Genomic DNA, 19,277 nt, shown 5'->3' with positions numbered 1-19,277 from the left:
CACTCTCCTCCTTTTCTCCCTCATTTTATTGTCAGTGAAAATGCTGTACAAACACAGTTTACACATTAAAAGTGAAACACATAAGCTGAATAGCCAGCTGTTACTTTCCATCTGGGTGAATAGAGTAATATAGGCGTACATTATATGCTGTTTCAGTTTTGTGCTATTTGGTTTGCCGGTGGCAAATTTAATAATTTTCAGCAAGGATATCAGGATTTCTGATATTCAGTGGTTTATCCTATTAAACACGATGGGAAAAATCACCCCACTCCCTTCAACCACTGAACTGAACTAATTGATAACCTTTAGACTTAATTGTGGCAGTGTTTTCTTTTTTTAATTCTAAAACTTATTCATTCTTCCCCTTGTTAGTGTTTCAGGCTGTAAATGTATTGCCCTGGAGCCATGGATTTTATTTGACAAATAGAAGGGTCAATCCCTTGGTGGTATTTCAGTCTCCCACTGGCTAGATCAATACAATTGACCTGATCATTATTTTAAAGAAACCTTCAGAACATACTGTACAGCAAACGATCTAGAGGCGGGAATTTTTCTTCTTCTGTATCTCCTCCAAATACCCAGTGTCAGTCAGCCATTTTAGATGTGACTTCATTATGTTGTATAGTATCAACCAATTGAAATGAATATTCATTCATTTTTACTCAAATGTTATTATATTCTAAAAACTGGAGCTTAAAAAGTGCACTACTTAGATTTTAGATTTGTTCCTACTTAATACAGTACATGTCTTTTATTTTTATTTAACTGCTGAGCACTGTTGATAAATCCTACTAATGGATCATCACGGTCTGTTAGTCATGTAGATGTATCAGATTAGTTAGCTGTCAGTCAACAAATAATGCCTGTTTTTTTACATTAATCTTATTGTATTTGTGTTTGTAATAAGTGGTTCAGTTATTGTATTTGTGTGTGTAATAAGTGGTTCAGTTATTGTTTGCTTCATTCCGAGTCATTGTGTGGGTTTGTTGATTGGCTAACACTGCTTGATGTCTTGATTTGAAAAGAAGAAAGATGATGTGCCATTTTGAAATGTCATGAACTCTCATATTTCCCATATGCACATTTTAATGCTTTCTTTGGGAAATGTGAATGGATTGGATACAGGTGATATGTAAAGTGAAAGTTTTTAATTAAATCCTAACTTAAAGAAATCCTTATTTCAGTAATATGGTCCACTGAGGCTGAAATATGATTAATGATGCTGGGGTTGAAATTAAACTTCATTAGCCATTTTAATGAATGGGGGTTGCTGGCGATACGTGCTGTGCTGATTCTGCATTAAGGGCAATTTGCTAGACAGGATCTGCAAAATAAACTATGGATTTTCAATGGGCTGCTTGGTTTTCAGGGCACTGTTTTAAGGAGTGTCTGGGGAGTTTCAGACTGTGAGCACTGCGGGATGTGAATCGAATATGGATCTTTACTTGGAAGTGCAAGACATGAGCTTCCAGTTCTGCTGCTCAGTTGAAATTTTCATGACAGTACAAACACTGTAAGCTCAGCCGTGGTGCATTGTGACTCCTCTTTCATGAATGCAGTTTGTCACGAATATCCGTCATTTCTGCAGAGTATTACAATATTTAAATATACAAAAAAGCACTGTAAATAAAAGAAACATGCACACAGTTGTTAAAATGTGTTTCATATACTGTACCTGCTATTATTGTTTGCTGTAAGATTTGTTGTTTTCAGAATTGGCTCTTATACAGGATACTGTTCTAATGCCACTGTATACACTGAAGAAAACCTAGCTGAACCCTTATCAGCACTCGTCTTGATGTCCCACCAGTGGGCTACCAGTATGTAGCTGCCCTGGTGTCCACCCACCCTTGTACAGAACCATTGCCTATAGTAAAGAACCTGATCATTAAAAAATATATATTTGAATTGTGTTGTCTCGGTGTCAAAAACTATTATGCTGCTCAGTCAACAACAACAAAGCCTGCAGTCCCCAGTATCTTTATAATTAATAGATTCATTTCATATAACCCCTTTTCTTTTTTTTTTTCTTGCAGGGTTCGTTTGGTAGAAAGGGGGTCTCCTCACAGTTTGCCACTGATGGAATCAGGCAAAGTAAGTACAAGAAACAGCTTTGTGAATGAATGAGCACACGTGGCTCTGAAAATTAAATTTTTAGTCGTATATTTTTGTGTAGATTTTAAATTATTTAAAGTTCTGGCTATTTCTACTACAAAGATAAAATACACCACACACAGTTATGGTAAATAATGTGTTATAAAAATGCACTATGTTTCTCTTTAATATCTATAGAACTACTGGAGTTCTACACATACCTAGAACTATCCTGATGTAACTACCACTATTTAATCATATCCTGATGTAACTATCACTATTATCTGCTGTATTATTGAATTGTGGTTTGTCACACTTGTACTTTGCTTGAACAAAAGTTATTGTATTTCTTGCTCTTATTGTATTACTTGTATTGTAACACTTGAAATGTATTTGCTTACGATTGTAAGTCGCCATGGATAAGGGCATCTGCTAAGAAATAAAATTAAAAAAAAAAAACTACCATGAGCAGTCAATTTGACAGCCGCATTTAAAAACAACATACAGTGCCTTGAAAAAGTCTTCACACCCTTGAACATTTTTCACATTCTACTGCCTAAAAAAATACAATTCAAAATGCATTAAAGTAGGAGTTTGTTTCACTGATCTACACAACATCATCTACACTTTCAACGTGAAAGAACAATTATAGAAATATTCAAAAAGTAATTAAAAATAAAAAAAGTCTTGTTTGCATAAGTCTTCACACCCCTTGAGTCAATACTTGGTGCAAGCCCCTTTTGCAGCAATAACAGCCATGAGTCGTTTTGGATAAGTGTTTACCAACTTAGCACAGCGGGATGGTGCAGTTTTTGCCCATTCTTCTTGGCAGAATAGCTCAAACTCTTTCAAGTTGGCTGGGGATCGTTTGTGGACTGCAGTCTTCAAGTCTTGCCACAGATTTTCTATAGGATACAGGTCTGAGCTTTGACTAGGCCACTCAAGGACAGTCACTTTCTTCTTGCTGAGCCACTCCATTGTTGCTTTTGCTTTGTGCTTAGGATCATTGTCCTGCTGAAAGGTGAATCTTCTCCCCAGTCCCAGGTCTCTGGCAGACTGGAACAGGTTTTCCTCCAGGATCTGCCTGTACTCTGCACCATCCATCTTTCCCTCGATCTTCACAAGCCTCCCTGTCCCCGCTGCTACAAAGCATCCCCAAAACATAATGCTGCCACCACCATGCTTTACTGTAGGGATGGTGTTAGCAGGGTGATGTCCTGTGTTTGGTTTACGTCACACATATCACTTAGCATTCAGACCAAAATGTTCCACTTTGGTCTCATCAGACCACAAAACTTTCTCCCACATGCGTGCAGTGTCCCCTAAGTGTTTCTTTGCAAAAGCTATGCGGCACATCATATGGCTTTTTTTCAGCAGTGGCTTCCTTCTTGCCACCCTCCCATACAGGCCATGTTTGTGGAGTCCTCTTGAAATTGTTGAACAGTCAACATTTTTCCCAATCCCAGCCAGAGACCTCTGTAGTTCTTTTAAAGTAATCTTAGGCCTCACAGTGACCTCCCTCAGCAGTTTCCTTAAGCCATGGCTACTGACTTTGGAGGGACGGCTTGATCGAGGTAGTGTCTTGGTGGTGCCAAACTGTTTCCGCTTTACAGTGATGGAACTGACAGTGCCCCAAGGGATATTCAAAGACATTGAAAGTTTCTTATAGCCGTCCCCAATCTGTACCTTTAAATAACTTTATCCCAGAGTTCTTTTGGCAGCTCCTTGTTCGGCATGTTTTGCCATTTGCTTCAAATTCACTTCATACAACAGAAACAGCTTGATTCTTCATCCAGGAGTATTCGAATCATTTGAACTACTGTGATTAGATGGGCTCAATTTAACTTATTATGTGCCTTGTTAAGGTAATTTGTTGTACCTGAGCTAATTTGGGTTTGCTATGACAAGGGTGTGAAGACTTATGCAATCAAGACTTTTTTTGGTTTTTTATTTTTAATTACTTTTTGAATATTCCTATAATTGTTCTTTCATGTTGAAAGTGTAGATGTTGTGTAGATCAGTGAAACAAACTCCTACTTTAATGCATTTTGAATTGTATTTTTTAGGCAGTAGAATGTGAAAAATGTTCAAGGGTGTGAAGTGTTTTTCAAGGCACTGTAAATATTACAAACAGTTGCATATAAGTTGTACTTTTATTCAAGCATGTCATATAAAACATCTGCAGAACCGAAACATTTTAAAAAATAAACATTTGAACAGAAATAAGTGTGTATATACAGGCATAGTATTTATAAATGAAACTACAACCGAAACGTAATCCTCAGATTGCAAACACTCCTCAATACAGAGTTGTGCGAGACTGTAGAGTGAATTTAGAGCATAGATCAAGTTTAGACCGTGGCAAACAGTAACAAGACTAAGGTTAAATCACGTTGTACAGCCACTTCGAGTAATGAGTGTGACCCCTCCCCTTCCCCCATTACTAAACACAGCTTTGTAAAAAAAGAAAAATCATTATATAAATGCACCATCTCTTTTAACAGTGGAATGTGAAAGCTAATTGCAGTTCTTGTGTTTCTGCAGATCCTGCCTGGGGTTCGAATCATCATTGCCAATCCTGAAACTAAGGGGCCCCTGGGAGACTCGCACCTCGGGGAGGTGAGTTCAGAAATGCATCACAATCTCTGAACTGCTCAAGAAAAGAAATAATGATGCTAAATGTAGAAGCAGTCCATTGCAGTAACTAGTGGCTTCCCCCATGTCGTTCAAAGATGTAATAAAGCTGCCAGTGTTACACTCTATAAGGGTGGTGAAGCTCTGTCTAGCCTGTAAATACTTTAGTGAAGTACTGATTAAGGACTTTTGGCAGCAAGGGTATGAACAGAAACACACAGATTTAATTTGACAGTATTTGTAACGACACTTCCTAAAGTGCTTGATGTAGAAAGTTGATGCAACATTGCTAATTTAGATGGGCTCTTGTCGCTGCATTTTTAGCCATTTATGACTTGCTGGAGTTGTAGTTAATCCTGCAAATGAGCTATTCCCTGTAATAAAACCATACGTTTCACCTTTCCCTACTTACTTTATCAGATGTATTGCATAACATATAATAATACATGGAGAGGTTGTTTCCTGTAATTACAGCTTGGCCCAAGCAAAGTTGTAATTCAGCATTTTAATGTAAGCAGTGTGGAGTAATGGTTAGGGCTCTGGACTCTTGACCAGAGGGTCGTAGGTTCAATCCCAGGTGGGGGACACTGCTGCTGTACCCTTGAGCAAGGTACTTTACCTAGATTGCTCCAGTAAAAACCCAACTGTATAAATGGGTAATTGTATGTAAAAAATAATGTAATTGTATGTAAAAATAATGTGATATCTTGTAACAATTGTAAGTCGCCCTGGATAAGGGCGTCTGCTAAGAAATAAATAATAATAATAATAATAATAATAGTAATAATAATAATAATAATAATAATAATAATAATAATAATAATAATAATAATAATAATGTCATCATGTCATAATTCCCCTCTTCACTTATTCCTCAAATTGTCCTTACTTACTGTGCCTCCCAGCTCAATCTATTCACAAAAGTCAATACAGCTCTTGTCATTTTTCCTTCATTATGTAGAGTAAAACCCAGGTATTATAAACAGAAAATAACAGATGAGCTGAAGGTTTACAAAGCAATACTTTTACCTCAAGGTCCCCTTGATACAGACCATCTATTACTGTTCCCTGCTTGCAACGCAGCAACGCTTGCTTTCCTTTCAGCTTATAGCTTATAACGTGTTTTTATTTTCCACCCCCCTCAACAGATCTGGGTTCACAGCGCTCATAATTCCAGTGGCTATTTCACAATCTATGGAGAGGAATCTCTGCAGTCTGATCATTTCAATTCACACCTGAGCTTTGGAGATACACAAACAATCTGGGCCCGGACTGGGTACTTGGGCTTCTTGAGGAGAACAGATCTTACAGATGCAAGTGGAGGTGAGGCTGTTTTTTTCTCACATACTGCACCTAAAACCTTATCTTGAGTTTCTGCCACACCTCTCTTCTCTGGTCAGCATGGTCCAAGAGCCCCGTCCTTCAAATGAAGAGTAAAACCACACACCCTGTCTGCACTTGAAATATCGAGGTGCTGTTGAGGAGCTGTGGGATGGAATAGAATTGCACAGTTTTAAAACGGGATGATCCAATGCAGAAGTGTTTAAATACAATAATAACACCAGACTGTGTGGATCAGACGAATGAGAGTCCTTTAGACTTGCATGGCAGCGTGATTGTTTCAGAATTACTGGAAAGCTCTGTATTTTTATATTTTAAATCCACCCTCCTTCCACCCTTAGACAGGCACCAGAAAACTCAATACAGTTCAAGTGGTGGTAGAACAGAAGAATTGGCATTGGGAGCACCAGTTATAAAGCAGTACATCTTACCACTGGGATGTTTTACCCTCGAAATTGGCCCCAGTAGTGTAGCTACGAACTTAAACATAAAAAGCAAAGGGTGTACAATGTACCCAACAAAGTCATTCGTGAAACGGGCCACATTTTCAATACAGCACTTTGTTGGAAAAAATGACAATATTCCTATTCTTTCTTATAACGGAATATCTAAATGACTATCAGACAAGATCAGGAAAAGGAAACCAGTGCATATGTTTTGTCTTCTTTATTTGATGATTTGGAAATGTATTTACTGTAATATGGTAGTACTAAAATGATACACTTTTTTCAGCTAATTCAAAGAACATTTTATATTTGAATATTTGTTTGAATTTTGAAAGAATATTCCCACATACATACACATCCGGAACAGTATTTCGCTATACTCGGCAATGCCCAGACCTATGGATATTACGAAGTGTTTAGTGTCTTCTTTTTAACTGGAACAGCGTAGCAGCTTTCTGGTATCGTGCGTGTATAGTAATAAATATTAGTAAGGAGCCAGCGGCCTGGGGGTTGTCTGTTTAGGGTTGTAATAATATAAATATTAGTAAGGAGCCAGCGGCCTGGGGGTTGTCTGTTTAGGGTTGTAATAATATAAATATTAGTAAGGAGCCAGCGGCCTGGGGGTTGTCTGTTTAGGGTTGTAATAATATAAATATTAGTAAGGAGCCAGCGGCCTGGGGGTTGTCTGTTTAGGGTTATAATAATACTAGACACACCTGTGTAGTAAAACAGGGGTGCTCTTATTAAAGCCTTGCAGTTCAGTTTGTTCCCATTGAATTCCAGAGAGACACGATGCCCTTTATGTTGTGGGTGCGCTGGACGAAGCCATGGAGCTGAGAGGAATGAGGTACCATCCCATTGACATTGAGACGTCAGTGATCAGGACACACAAAAGCATCACAGAATGGTAAACTCTCCACTGCACAGGAGGGCCAGTGATTTTCTATGTTTTTTGTAAAGCAATTTTCTACTGAAGGTGTCATTAACAATTGTATTTGCTCATGGTTTGCAGATAGCTACTGTAACTTCAGTTCTGCAAAAACATTTGTTTTCAGTTGTGATAGAAGGCAATATAACTTCACTTATTGCTTTAACCCATTTCATGCCATTATCTTCATTTGAGGACAGGCTACTTCGTAATTTTTTGGAGCGTTTTTAAGTGGCGTGAATATCCTTTAACTATGTTGTTATTATAACTTACTCTAATTCTGTTAACTGCAAAAGTCTAACTGCAACTGTTAATTCTGAAAATATAGCCCTTCAGATGATTTTATGATGCCTCAATATAAAAATAGAAACTGAAGCCAAAAATGTATACATTTCTTGGTATTTTCCTCCCCACGTGACAATAATTTTCTATGTGCTGTGCTTCATAACCGGCGTGAAATTACGCTGATCTGATTACTGGAACACATCTAACTGTCCTCAGACTAGGACACAGCAGTTTGTAGCCAAAATGAAAGGATTTCAAAAAGAATTATGTGAAGAAATATTGAATCTGGTTCTTAATGCATTACCACCGTCTGGCCCCTGTAACCCACTTGTTCTCCTGCATCTCTTTCAGTGCGGTGTTTACGTGGACTAACTTGCTGGTGGTGGTCGTGGAACTGGACGGCTCAGAGCAAGAGGCCTTGGACCTGGTTCCTTTGGTCACCAATGTGGTCCTGGAGGAACATTACCTTATTGTGGGGGTAGTGGTGGTGGTGGACATCGGAGTGATCCCTATTAACTCTCGTGGAGAGAAGCAGCGGATGCACCTGCGGGATGGGTTCCTGGCAGACCAGCTAGATCCGATTTATGTGGCCTACAACATGTAGCCTTCTGCATTAAGGCTTTTATTGACTATACAATATGTACATACAAAAAAGTGGTGTCTGCTACAGTAAGAAAAAAAGAGGACGACGACGTATAAAAACTGAACTGTTTTGTGTTATTACAAATTTAAAGATGCACTCCAGATTGGCAAGAGCCATGTGAGATGTACATTTTTGCCACTAAATTTTAAACACAAGGACAATGGAACCCTCACGGTTTTTATTTAGGGAAGAATAAAAAGACCCTGCTGTTAGAAAGTATCTCTTGCTTATTTTGGATGATACTGCTTTTTAAGTAAGTGTGGCTTTATATTTTTTATGTTACATATGCTGAAGTCGCTCATTTTTTTAAAATCTGCCCTCTGAGAGGTACAGTACAGTAAGGGGGGTATTTCTAAATATTTACATACTGTGGCAAAATAGCTTTTTTGTGTTTTTTTTTTTTTTTGTTGACTGTTTTTAAAATATAAAATGAAAATATAGACCTGTTAATGATGTAGGACATCTCACTTTTGTCCTTAAACCACAGTGTATGAAGGTACAAAGTGTTGAGTTTTTTTTTTAATTCAATTTGATTTGTTTGTTTGTTACCCTGCTTTAACACTGTGTGTATTTCAGTCACAGCTTGTTGGAGAAAGCTTTGACAGCACCTCTGCCTTTGTAATGCTAAAACAATGAAAACACGTGTCTCCATGTGTTTAATATCATTGTACTAAAAAGTGAAAGAAAAGACACTAAGCTACTTCATATCATGTAATTATGTACAAAAACTGTTTTAATTTATTTTGTTCTTTAGAAGTATATGAGAGAGGCATTCGACAATGTTTTGCTCTTGAAATATTTGCTAATATAAAACAAAGTGTAGTATTATCTTGAGGGAATAGTATCACATCAAGTATATACAAATATATATAAATATATACATATAATTATATATATTTAAACAAACAAACAAAAAGTCCTAGGATTCACCAATGAAAAACGTTTGAAATGCATTACTTCTCACTTGCATGCTTTTTGTTTGGAAGACACACACACGTTTGCAGGCTGTTCGCAGTGTCCCCAGTCCAGAGTCCTCTCATCAGAAGATACCAGCAACTCATATATCTAGCTGTGGTGACTACTTTTAATGTATACATGATAGGTTGAATGATAGGATGGACATTAGCAGCACAATGTGTTGTGAATATAAAAGGTTTTAATTCTAAAACATATTATATGTAGTCACTATTCCAACTTCTTTTTAATCCAATGTCTGAGCAATCTGTCGCAACCTGTAAGTAAATTGAATTAATCTAGAAGTACATTATTTTTTTTCCTTTCCAGAAAAAAATTGAGAAACACAAATAAGGTAGCAGTTTAAAAAAAATAAAATAAAAAAAACCTTTCCCGTGTAACAGTATAATGCGCTGGTACAAAATGAAATACCAAACGTTTATTGAACATGCATAACACATTAAGTACACAAAGGCTGCAGTGAGGGCATTTTCAAATTATGTTTAATTAAGTATGAATTAAACATGGGTCAAGAGAACCATCAATATATATGATTCATGTTATTACAATGTCTCAAGGATCCCTGGCTTTATTCTATATCTTTTAATTAAGAACCATTTCCTTATCTGCAGGATACAATACAAAGGATCCATTTGCCATCAGTGAGTCGCTATGTGGTTAGCAAGATCAACCACTTTTAATTGCTGAGGTTAGAAGACTTTGAGGGCAAAATGTTGCTTATTGGGACACAAACTAATGTTATGTAAACAATATGTGTCTATTTTGTAGCCGTTCATGCTGCATGTATAATGTAATTACGCTAGAGGGCTGCTATAACACACACACACACACACACACACACACACACACACATATATATATATATATATATATATATATATATATATATATATATATATATATATATATATATATATATATATATATATATATATAAATAATTAAAAGGCTATCTAATCCATTGATGGTACTACAGTACAATGATATTTCGTCATCTACAGTACACCACAAAGATTCAATGACAGACTACACTGAAGGGAACTTCTATTTGATTTTTGCTTTTTCATTAATATTTAAGGGAAATTGGTTAATTCATTAAGGTTTTGAGTGAAAAAAAATAACACTGTATTATATTAGACAAATAAAAATGACAAACTATCTAATAGAGGGATGACAATTCCAATTTAAAGAAAAAGCAGTTTAAATATGAAATATTTTAGAAAATGGAAATGACAAAGTTCTGTGTGCGCATCATTTGGATTTTCATTGGGAGTTTCGGACTCCCTGTTTCATAGGGTCTGCATGGTGTCTGTAAATATTGTTGGTTACTGGAAACACACATTTTATTTTGTATGGTGTAGGTGTGTTTTGAAATGTCTGTTTTGTACACATAATTAAAAGTATTAAAAGTCACTTTTAGAAGCCTGTCTGGCAGAGATAACAGTTGCCTAAAATAACTTATGAAGGTGCAATAACATGTTGGTAAAGCGATCCCCCTTTTGTCTGAAGCTTACATTATTTTAATGGTTCACAATCCACTGATTAAACCTGCTTCCTACACTATGGGGTACATTGTTGTTCAGCACCATGAAAGCTGCATTGTGGCAACTGCCTGTCAACTCACCCTATTAAACTTGCTTCCTGTGCCTCCATCCACAGCGTTGTCACAATGCAGAGCTCACAGTTTGAGATGCTCCAGTGGAGAAGCGAACGCTTCAGTTGACATGGATTGGTCAGTTTTCTTCTATGCTTGAAAGTGTCACCTGTATGAAATACTTTCTAGAATGTCAGCTATGTCTGGTTGTAATTGGTCAATGATACTATGGAGTAAACTTCAGTAGATTAGTGTTAACAGGACTGGCAGCTGCTAAAGCTTAGTTCTGAATATATCATTCTGTACGTCAGTGTTTGCAGCTTAACGTTCTAAAACACTGCAATCAAAGAGCTGCTCTACTGAATTCCAGCGATCCGAGGTTATCGGGGAATCAAAGAGCTGCTTTACTGAATTCCAGTGATCCAAGGTTATCGGGGAATCAAAGAGCTGCTTTACTGAATTCCAGTGATCCAAGGTTATCGGGGAATCAAAGAGCTGCTTTACTGAATTCCAGCGATCCGAGGTTATCGGGGAATCAAAGAGCTGCTTTACTGAATTCCAGTGATCCAAGGTTATCGGGGAATCAAAGAGCTGCTTTACTGAATTCCAGTGATCCAAGGTTATCGGGGAATCAAAGAGCTGCTTTACTGAATTCCAGTGATCCAAGGTTATCGGGGAATCTCTTCTGCAACCTGTCATTTTTGTGGTGTTAAAATTCTGTAACATTAATTATTTATAGTGAATTCCTTTTTCTTGTCTCGTCGCAAAAAAAAAAAAAAAAAGTGGAAGGATCAACTATTACAAGTGCAGGTGCTTAGCAATAAAGGATTGTCCTGTATTAGAATTTGTACTGTAGATAAACCATGCATCAGAATGCAAAAGATGTTTATCGTGTTGTGACTTAGTGCTTTTGAAGTTAGGATAAAAAATAAAAAATAAAGTTCAGACTAATTCACATGTACCAAAAAAAAAAAAAAACAAACTAGAAGGTACAATACACTGCAGTCATACAACCACAAAACAACTGAAAACAGGAACAGTCTCCTCACGGTGCTTGTTATTATTATTATTATTATTATTATTATTATTATTATTATTATTGTTATATATAATCCTGCTTGACACTTTACCCAAGGAAGGGTTGGTCCCTTTTATCAGTTGAATGTTAGCAGCGTTATTTCATTGAGTCTGGTGACTGGTTAAGGACGTTTCATGTACCCAGCCAATCACAATTAAGATATTTTTTCTGCGCCAAAAGGATAGCACCCTTTCTTGTATGTTAACCCACCAGTACGCTTTGTACATCTGTGATAACGCCTGTTTTATATTCAAATGAACAAAATAAAAGCTTTTATTTTTGTTGCTCTGAAAATCCTCCCTTTCTTGCTCTCATTCATTGAAACGTGAAGGTAAGTATTCTAACCACTAGGAAAGTGCTGCTGTAAATGCTTAGTTTATCAAGTTAGTGGCTAGGGTGCAATTCATTTCCAAGTCTGAAGTCAGGTTAAAATAATTAAGGCCATTTTTATTTTACTTTGGTGTCTCTGTAAAGAAAAGAGTCTTCCCAAAATGAATTGCTGCTCACAATGAGGTCTACATTCTTTTCCAGTGTGGGAAATAACTTCTGCATACACAGAAATGGGATAAATGTGTGATGTTGTAGATTAAGTTATTTCCAAAAAACTAAATCCTAATTGCTGGATGAGATTAAGAAACATCATTTAACATCCAGTATCTATCGATCTTTTGTGAGAATTGCATTACATGTAATTTATGATGGTCATATAGTCTGTGCATGTCCCATGCTTATATGTGTTGGGCTATATATATATAATTTGATTTGTTATGTTATACTTTTTACGACATTTTGTATACAAACAGCCTAGAATATGAAGCACAGTTACGGGATAGAAATGCAATCGAGACATGTATCGTGTCCTCAGCCATGTGTTGTGCCATACTTGTATCTGTTTCTGCTGCAGGGATGCACATTCCCAGCTGGTAAAAACAAAATCACCATGGACAGCTGAATCTGCACCCAAAGCAATGATTCCAGTCACTTTGCTCTCCAGATCCATGGCCTTAGTCCCTCAAAGGTTTAAGTAGGATCTGAAATATTTTCTCCCGTATTTTCTTGATTTTGTTATAAACAAAGGTACAGTATTGTGCGTTGATCAGAATGTACCATGCATGACACCTTACTGTATATTGCAGAAGATTGTATGACTGAGCGCTTGATGAGGACTTTTACTATAGAGGTAAGTAAAGCACTAAATCTAAAATACGTATGATGTAAGCATCCAGCCCTACACAGCAGGTGAAGACCATGGATTCAATGTACAGAATATTTCCATCCCTTTTTAAAAGCAGAAAGACAAATGAAGGAAGGGAACAGCTTTGTCAATGGTCCTCTTCAGTTTCATGGATGTTTTATTGACCTCAATGGTTTTGATCCTAAGTGTGGGCTTCAGAATAGGAGTCATGCTCCAGGTAGAAATGCATTCTAGATAAGCTGCTCGTTGTTTGAACACAACACATTGGGAGTTAAATGGAAAAGGACAAGCCACAGATGTAAATGGAACAGTACAAGTAATAGGATTTTAGAAACATGTTTTACAAATAGTGCACAAAACTAATTACTAACATCTTTACACATAGTTGCAGTCGAGTAAGAAGATGAATCACCCTCATCCTTTCTCTGTGGAGCAATGTGTGAATGCTGGTGTACTCTGTGCGTGTATGTATGCATGCATGCATGTATGTATTTATGTGTCTGTCTGTCTGCCTGCCTGCCTTGGCCCAAGTCTCTCTCTAAAGTTTTCAATGTATGGAACTTGTATACAGTTGACAATGAATTATCCAAACCCCCTCTGCTCTTGCAATACATATTGTATTGTGATAATGAGGCTCCCTTGGCTATCCCTATACAATACCGTACAATAAAACATGCTGTGTTTGGATACTCCAAAGCTTTAGGCACAGATCCTGTGTTGTCATCCAATAGCACTGCTGGTTTTCCATGTCTGCTCCTGGTCCCTCTCTTAGGTCATACCCCAGTCACTCGACTCACTAACTTCTGAGCTATAAAGTGAATAACACAAGCAGATGTGCTTCAGTTCATGAACATGTAAAAGAAGCACTGCACTGTAGTTTATTTTTACTGTATTTAATTTATTGCATATGTTAACTGGGATAGGACTATGTAAATGATGCAAAACCCAATAGTAGGTACAGGTCCTAATAAGGTAGCCAGGCAGTGTATAATGCAGTAACACCAAAGGGGTTAGTTTAGTTTTTGGCCCAAGCTGTAAGTGGAAAATAGCTTTTAATTAGAAAATAAAAACCACACACACCCATTTACATGCATGTCCTTAAAAGTTCAAATGTGGTTAAGGATTAGGGAATACAATATGTAATCCTTTGCTGCCCAGTCTCCAATATATTTGACATTGAGAAAATAGGAATTAACTGGGCAATAAAGGGTACTATAGTATTCAAATTTCAATGTATTTAAAGGGTAATAAGTGATGGCCTTTAGGCGTATGTCAGGGGATGAGATCCGGGGCTCCACCCTTCTTTCCTTGTCAATCTTCTCCTATTTCCTATTTAAGTCTTAATCTCATACAGGTTACCTAGGGACTGAATGGTTCTCTTGCGAATGCCCCCCCCCCCCGAAATTCAGATTCTTTCTCCCCACCTCAAACCTACAGCTCTTCTGTAACTGTATCCCATCGTCACAGCTGCTCACATCTGGGGCCACCGATGGTCAAGAAAATCTATCACGTTCTTTAGCGACAATAAATCTAGTCCATATCATCAATAAAGGAAGAGCTTCCTCTCCCGTTATAACGCAGTTACTACGTCACCTCATTTGGATTTCAGTGTCTTAATTTCTTCATTCAAGCCCATTACATTCCCGGTTCACATAATAATGCAGCTGATGCTCTTTCTTGCCTACAGATCGCCAGTTTCAGCAGTTGTTTCCCACAGCATCTCCAGCACCTCTCCAAGTTCTGCAATACCAGCACCTAGTATTCCTGTGAGCTCTCCTGTGTTCAACCTTCTCAATCTGCTAGAAACTACATGTCCGCTGCCCTAGCTCCATCAACAAGATCATCACACTCTACAGGCTGGTCTTCTTTCTCCTCCTTCTGTGCAACAAACAAACAAAAAAACAAATTCAGCCAGTTCCATTTATCAAGACTGGATCCTAGCCTTTATGGTCCACACAAGACATTCTACACCTCTCTGCTTCCACAATCAAATCTTACATCTCCGGAAATTCAGTTCCATTACCGTCTCATAGTGTCCTCTCCGATTCTTCTGGCCATTCCAGCAATCCGCTTGACGCTCCATGGCATATCTGAGAGCTCCCCTCCTACTTCCCCATCTCGACTTCCTACATCTTCAGATCATATCAATCTTGCGAAAAGGCTGTTTCAAGCCCTTCAACAATCTCCTCATGGAAGTCATGTGCTTAACTGCTTTCTTTGGATTCCTCAGATGCTCCGAATATACAGTCCCATCCCTTTCCAGCTTCCCTTCTCTTGGCATCTGTTCCAACGACATCTCCTTAGTTCCAGATTCTCATTTCCTAATTATGCTCCACATCTCTAAAACAGATCAACTTTGTCAGGGTCAATTTATACAGCTGTCAAAGATTAATTCTCCATTATGTCCCTTTACCTCCATGTCTAGGTACATCTACAGCAAGAAGCCTTTCCTCATGTCGGATCCACTGTTCACCAGCTCCTCCCCTGCAGTAGTTACAAGACATTGGTTCTCAACTCAGTTTGCCTCCCCCATCTCCAAAGCAGGCCTTTCTCCTCAGTTCTACACTCCTCACTCCTTTGGAATAGCAGCAAAACCCAACATCAATCCGCATCTAATTAAGAGCCTAGAGCGCTGGTCCTCCTCTGCAGTAGAATCATACATACGCACATCTGTTTCCGATACAGCTGCAGCTCACAAAAAAATTGTTCACATGCCTGGAGTGGGGGCTACCTGATCTGCCGGGTCCACCAGAGGTTTTCCCCCCAAATAGGAGGGGGGTTCCTCTCCACTGTGCGGCAAGTAAACACATAATTCTACGCTAACCATTCTTTTGTCCAAAAAAAAACTCAAAAAACTAATCCATCTAGTACATATTTTTCCCCTCCTTTCATAAATGTTATGCATTGGCACTTGAACTATTGTTTCTCCCACCGGTGTGGGGTTATGCGGGGAGCCGAGGGTCCAACCTTTGGGGGGGTAAATGAGGCTCACTTCCCCGGCCACTATGGCCACCGCCATCCGTGCCTCCGCTGAGGGGGTGTTCTCACCACGTGAGTCAGAGGGCACCCCCGGCCACACACTCCATCCTTTAGCAGCTCCTGCTCTTTATCTTAATCAAATTGAGACTGGGCTCTATTTCCAGCTCCTTATTCTATCATTCCTTTTCTAGGTTCTTCAGCGTAAGAGCCTATTCCTCTACATGACTGCCGCTTCGCAGAGCCTGTGGTGGGCTCCACCGAGCCAATCTATCTGATGTGTTTTCTGGTTCCCGAAGCTGCTGAATAGCCTGCCTTCGAGGCCGCTCTCTCTCCTCTGGCCAAGAAGGCTCCCGCCGGTCGGGAACCTCTTTCCTTCCCTATCCCGTCCCCCGAGGCCACTCCTCAAACTACCTCTCCAAGTTACAACCTTTCACTCCAGCCCCGGCTCTCGCCCTGTGAAATGAAGCTTAAACAAAACAATGCTACAAGTCATTAGTACAGTGTTACCACTTGCAAGCCGATTCTCATTATGCTACCTGAATGTATTTTTTAGTTTAAAGGACTTGCAGTAAATGTCCCTTTGAACTGGGCAAAGCCCATGTACCCTTCCACATTACTGTAGATCCACTCTCTGTACAGGCATTAGGATCCCTACAGTCACCACTTTAAGTACAATGTGAAGCAATGGGAGTTTCACCAAAGTGACAAAAAGGATGACTGTATCTACAGGAACATGGGTCCTAACAAAAAAAGGTGTTAAGCTAAGCTAAGTTATTACTCTATTTTACATGGATTACGTAACTCGCCTGCTTTTTGTTTTGTTGAATTTGTTTATTTTATTTTTTTTTATTTTTTTATTTGACTCTTGTAGTGTTCAGTGTGAGCCTCAGTGACTCTGATTTATAATGCTTACCTGTTGCAGAACGTCTGTGATTCAAAAAATGAGAACGAGCTTTACCTGAATCAACTATCACTATCGGAGCAAGACCATTTTAAACATGCGACAACTCCAGAACATCAAGTGCTTATTTAAAATACTGTACGTGAATAAGTGACTTTAAAACACACTACCAAGTGCCACCATGTGTTTAAGGTACATTTATTGTTCCATGTTAGCACATAGGATGACATTATTTATTTATATATATATATATATATATATATATATATATATATATATATATATAGCTGAAGCATCTTACAAAAATGCCAAAATAAGCATATAAAACTGACAGCCACAATAAATGTATACATATAAACAGATATAGCTTAACTTGTTGAAGTTATTTTCGTTAGACCCTCAACAAAAAAAAATACACCTTACAGCCTTTTTTTTTAACCATATTGTTTTATATTGCATCATTTCAAGAAGTGCAACCATGTCATTAAAACGTGAAAGTCAGAAAACACGCATCTTATTTTCATGCAGATACCAGCAAAAAATATTACAGACTGGAATGATTATACACCAAAAATATTTCCACTTAAGAAAATATCCCAGTTGTTCGTTATCGGGATGGACTGATATAAAATATTCCATTGTGTTTTAATTCTTTCATGTAACTTTACATACATGTTCTTCTACTGAGGACTCTGCAACTTGCAATCTGAGTAAAAATTGGTTTAAATGCAATGTTTGTGTATGTGCTTTCAAGAAACAGTTGTAAAAAGTCAAGCTCTGTTATACTTTTATATAAGATAAGATTTTAAAATGTTTAATTGAAATAGTTATCTAGAACATGTTTAATTACAATTGGGGGTCTGAATTCAATCAGAATTATGGGGGTGCCACAGCTATTATAAATTATAGCTACAGTATGGCGTCGCCATACACTTTGATTGAATCCAGGCCTGCACTGTAATATTGAAAATACAAGATCAAAGTGATTATATGCTTACTATTAACATGTAGTGCTGTGGATAATTATTTTAGAGGAGGCTGTGTGGTCCAGTGGTTAAAGAAAAGGGGCTTGTAACCAGGAGGTCCCTGGTTCAAATCCCACCTCAGCCACTGACTCACTGTGTGACCCTGAGCAAGTCACTTAACCTCCTTGTGCTCCGTCTTTCGGGTGAGACGTAGTTGTAAGCGACTCTGCAGCTGATGCATAGTTCACACACCCTAGTCTCTGTAAGTCGCCTTGGATAAAGGCATCTGCTAAATAAATAAATAAATAAATAATAATAATAATAATTGACAGGGGTAGCTATCAGCATGGTCTCTCATAGCTGGCAGTGTCTTAACAGAGAGATAGCAGGCTAGTTTCCTGTATCAAAAACATCAGCTGTGACTATTATTATTATTATTATTATTATTATTATTATTATTATTATTATTATTATTATTATTATTATTATTATTATTATTATTATTATTATTTTTAAATCTAATCCACAAAGGGTTCTGGTTTTACAGTTTTTGTTTGATTTCTACCTCCCTCTTGAACACAATGTCACCCAAACTGTTGTCAAAAAGCATACAGCAGGGGTTATGTTCTTCACTAATTATCAGGATACTTTTTTGACAGATGATGTAGTCCAGGTGGTTCCTGCTGTATTATCATGTGTTATATTTGTACAGTGTGAAGTGAGGCTGCGCTGGTTCAGTACGGTTCTTCTGAAACTGAAGATATCCGGCTCCGCAGTACGATAAAACAAATGCAGTTAACACCAGGCTTGAAAAATTCACTTTGCTTGTGGTTTTACTTTGCACAATCAGGCAATGCCACCGGATTCAAATCTTCACTCATCAGAGATTGCGCTGCATATTTTATATTTGTCCATCTTTACTGTTCTGCTGCTTGAACCACAAATTCAGCAAGCACGCTTTTTTTTTGATTTTTGAAACATTAATCAACATGCACTTTTCTTCATTCTGTGTACAATGATGGAGTTGAAAAACAGGCACCAACCACTAACTAGAAGCAGTGAACAGCATCTGTTAAACGAAGTGCTTATTTGTCCTCTACAATGTAATCAATGGTGTTAATATCACAATATAACAATGACACTGATGTGAAAAAACAAACAAAAAAACACTGTCACTTTGTCTGCATCAACAGATACAATAAAAGGTAGTATTTGGCAA

General features: G+C 37.9%; 1 protein-coding gene across 11 annotated transcripts in view; it reads left to right on the top strand.

The window, feature by feature from the left end:
• The window catches only part of LOC117394241 (disco-interacting protein 2 homolog C-like), a 199,282-nt gene extending 190,695 nt beyond the window's left edge, over positions 1-8,587 (top strand). For all 11 annotated transcript variants that reach the window (XM_033992345.3, XM_033992343.3, XM_033992346.3 and 8 more), the window contains 5 exons: positions 2,037-2,094; positions 4,639-4,713; positions 5,877-6,051; positions 7,299-7,422; positions 8,080-8,587. In XM_033992345.3, coding sequence (XP_033848236.2) covers positions 2,037-2,094; positions 4,639-4,713; positions 5,877-6,051; positions 7,299-7,422; positions 8,080-8,332 — 685 coding nt within the window. In that variant the 3' untranslated portion in view covers positions 8,333-8,587. The remainder of the gene's footprint in view (positions 1-2,036; positions 2,095-4,638; positions 4,714-5,876; positions 6,052-7,298; positions 7,423-8,079) is intronic.
• The last annotated feature ends 10,690 nt before the right edge of the window (positions 8,588-19,277 follow it).

This window comes from Acipenser ruthenus, chromosome 3, assembly GCF_902713425.1.
Source record: "Acipenser ruthenus chromosome 3, fAciRut3.2 maternal haplotype, whole genome shotgun sequence".
Taxonomy (NCBI): Eukaryota; Metazoa; Chordata; class Actinopteri; order Acipenseriformes; family Acipenseridae; genus Acipenser; species Acipenser ruthenus.
This window is presented reverse-complemented; position numbering and strand designations above follow the sequence as displayed.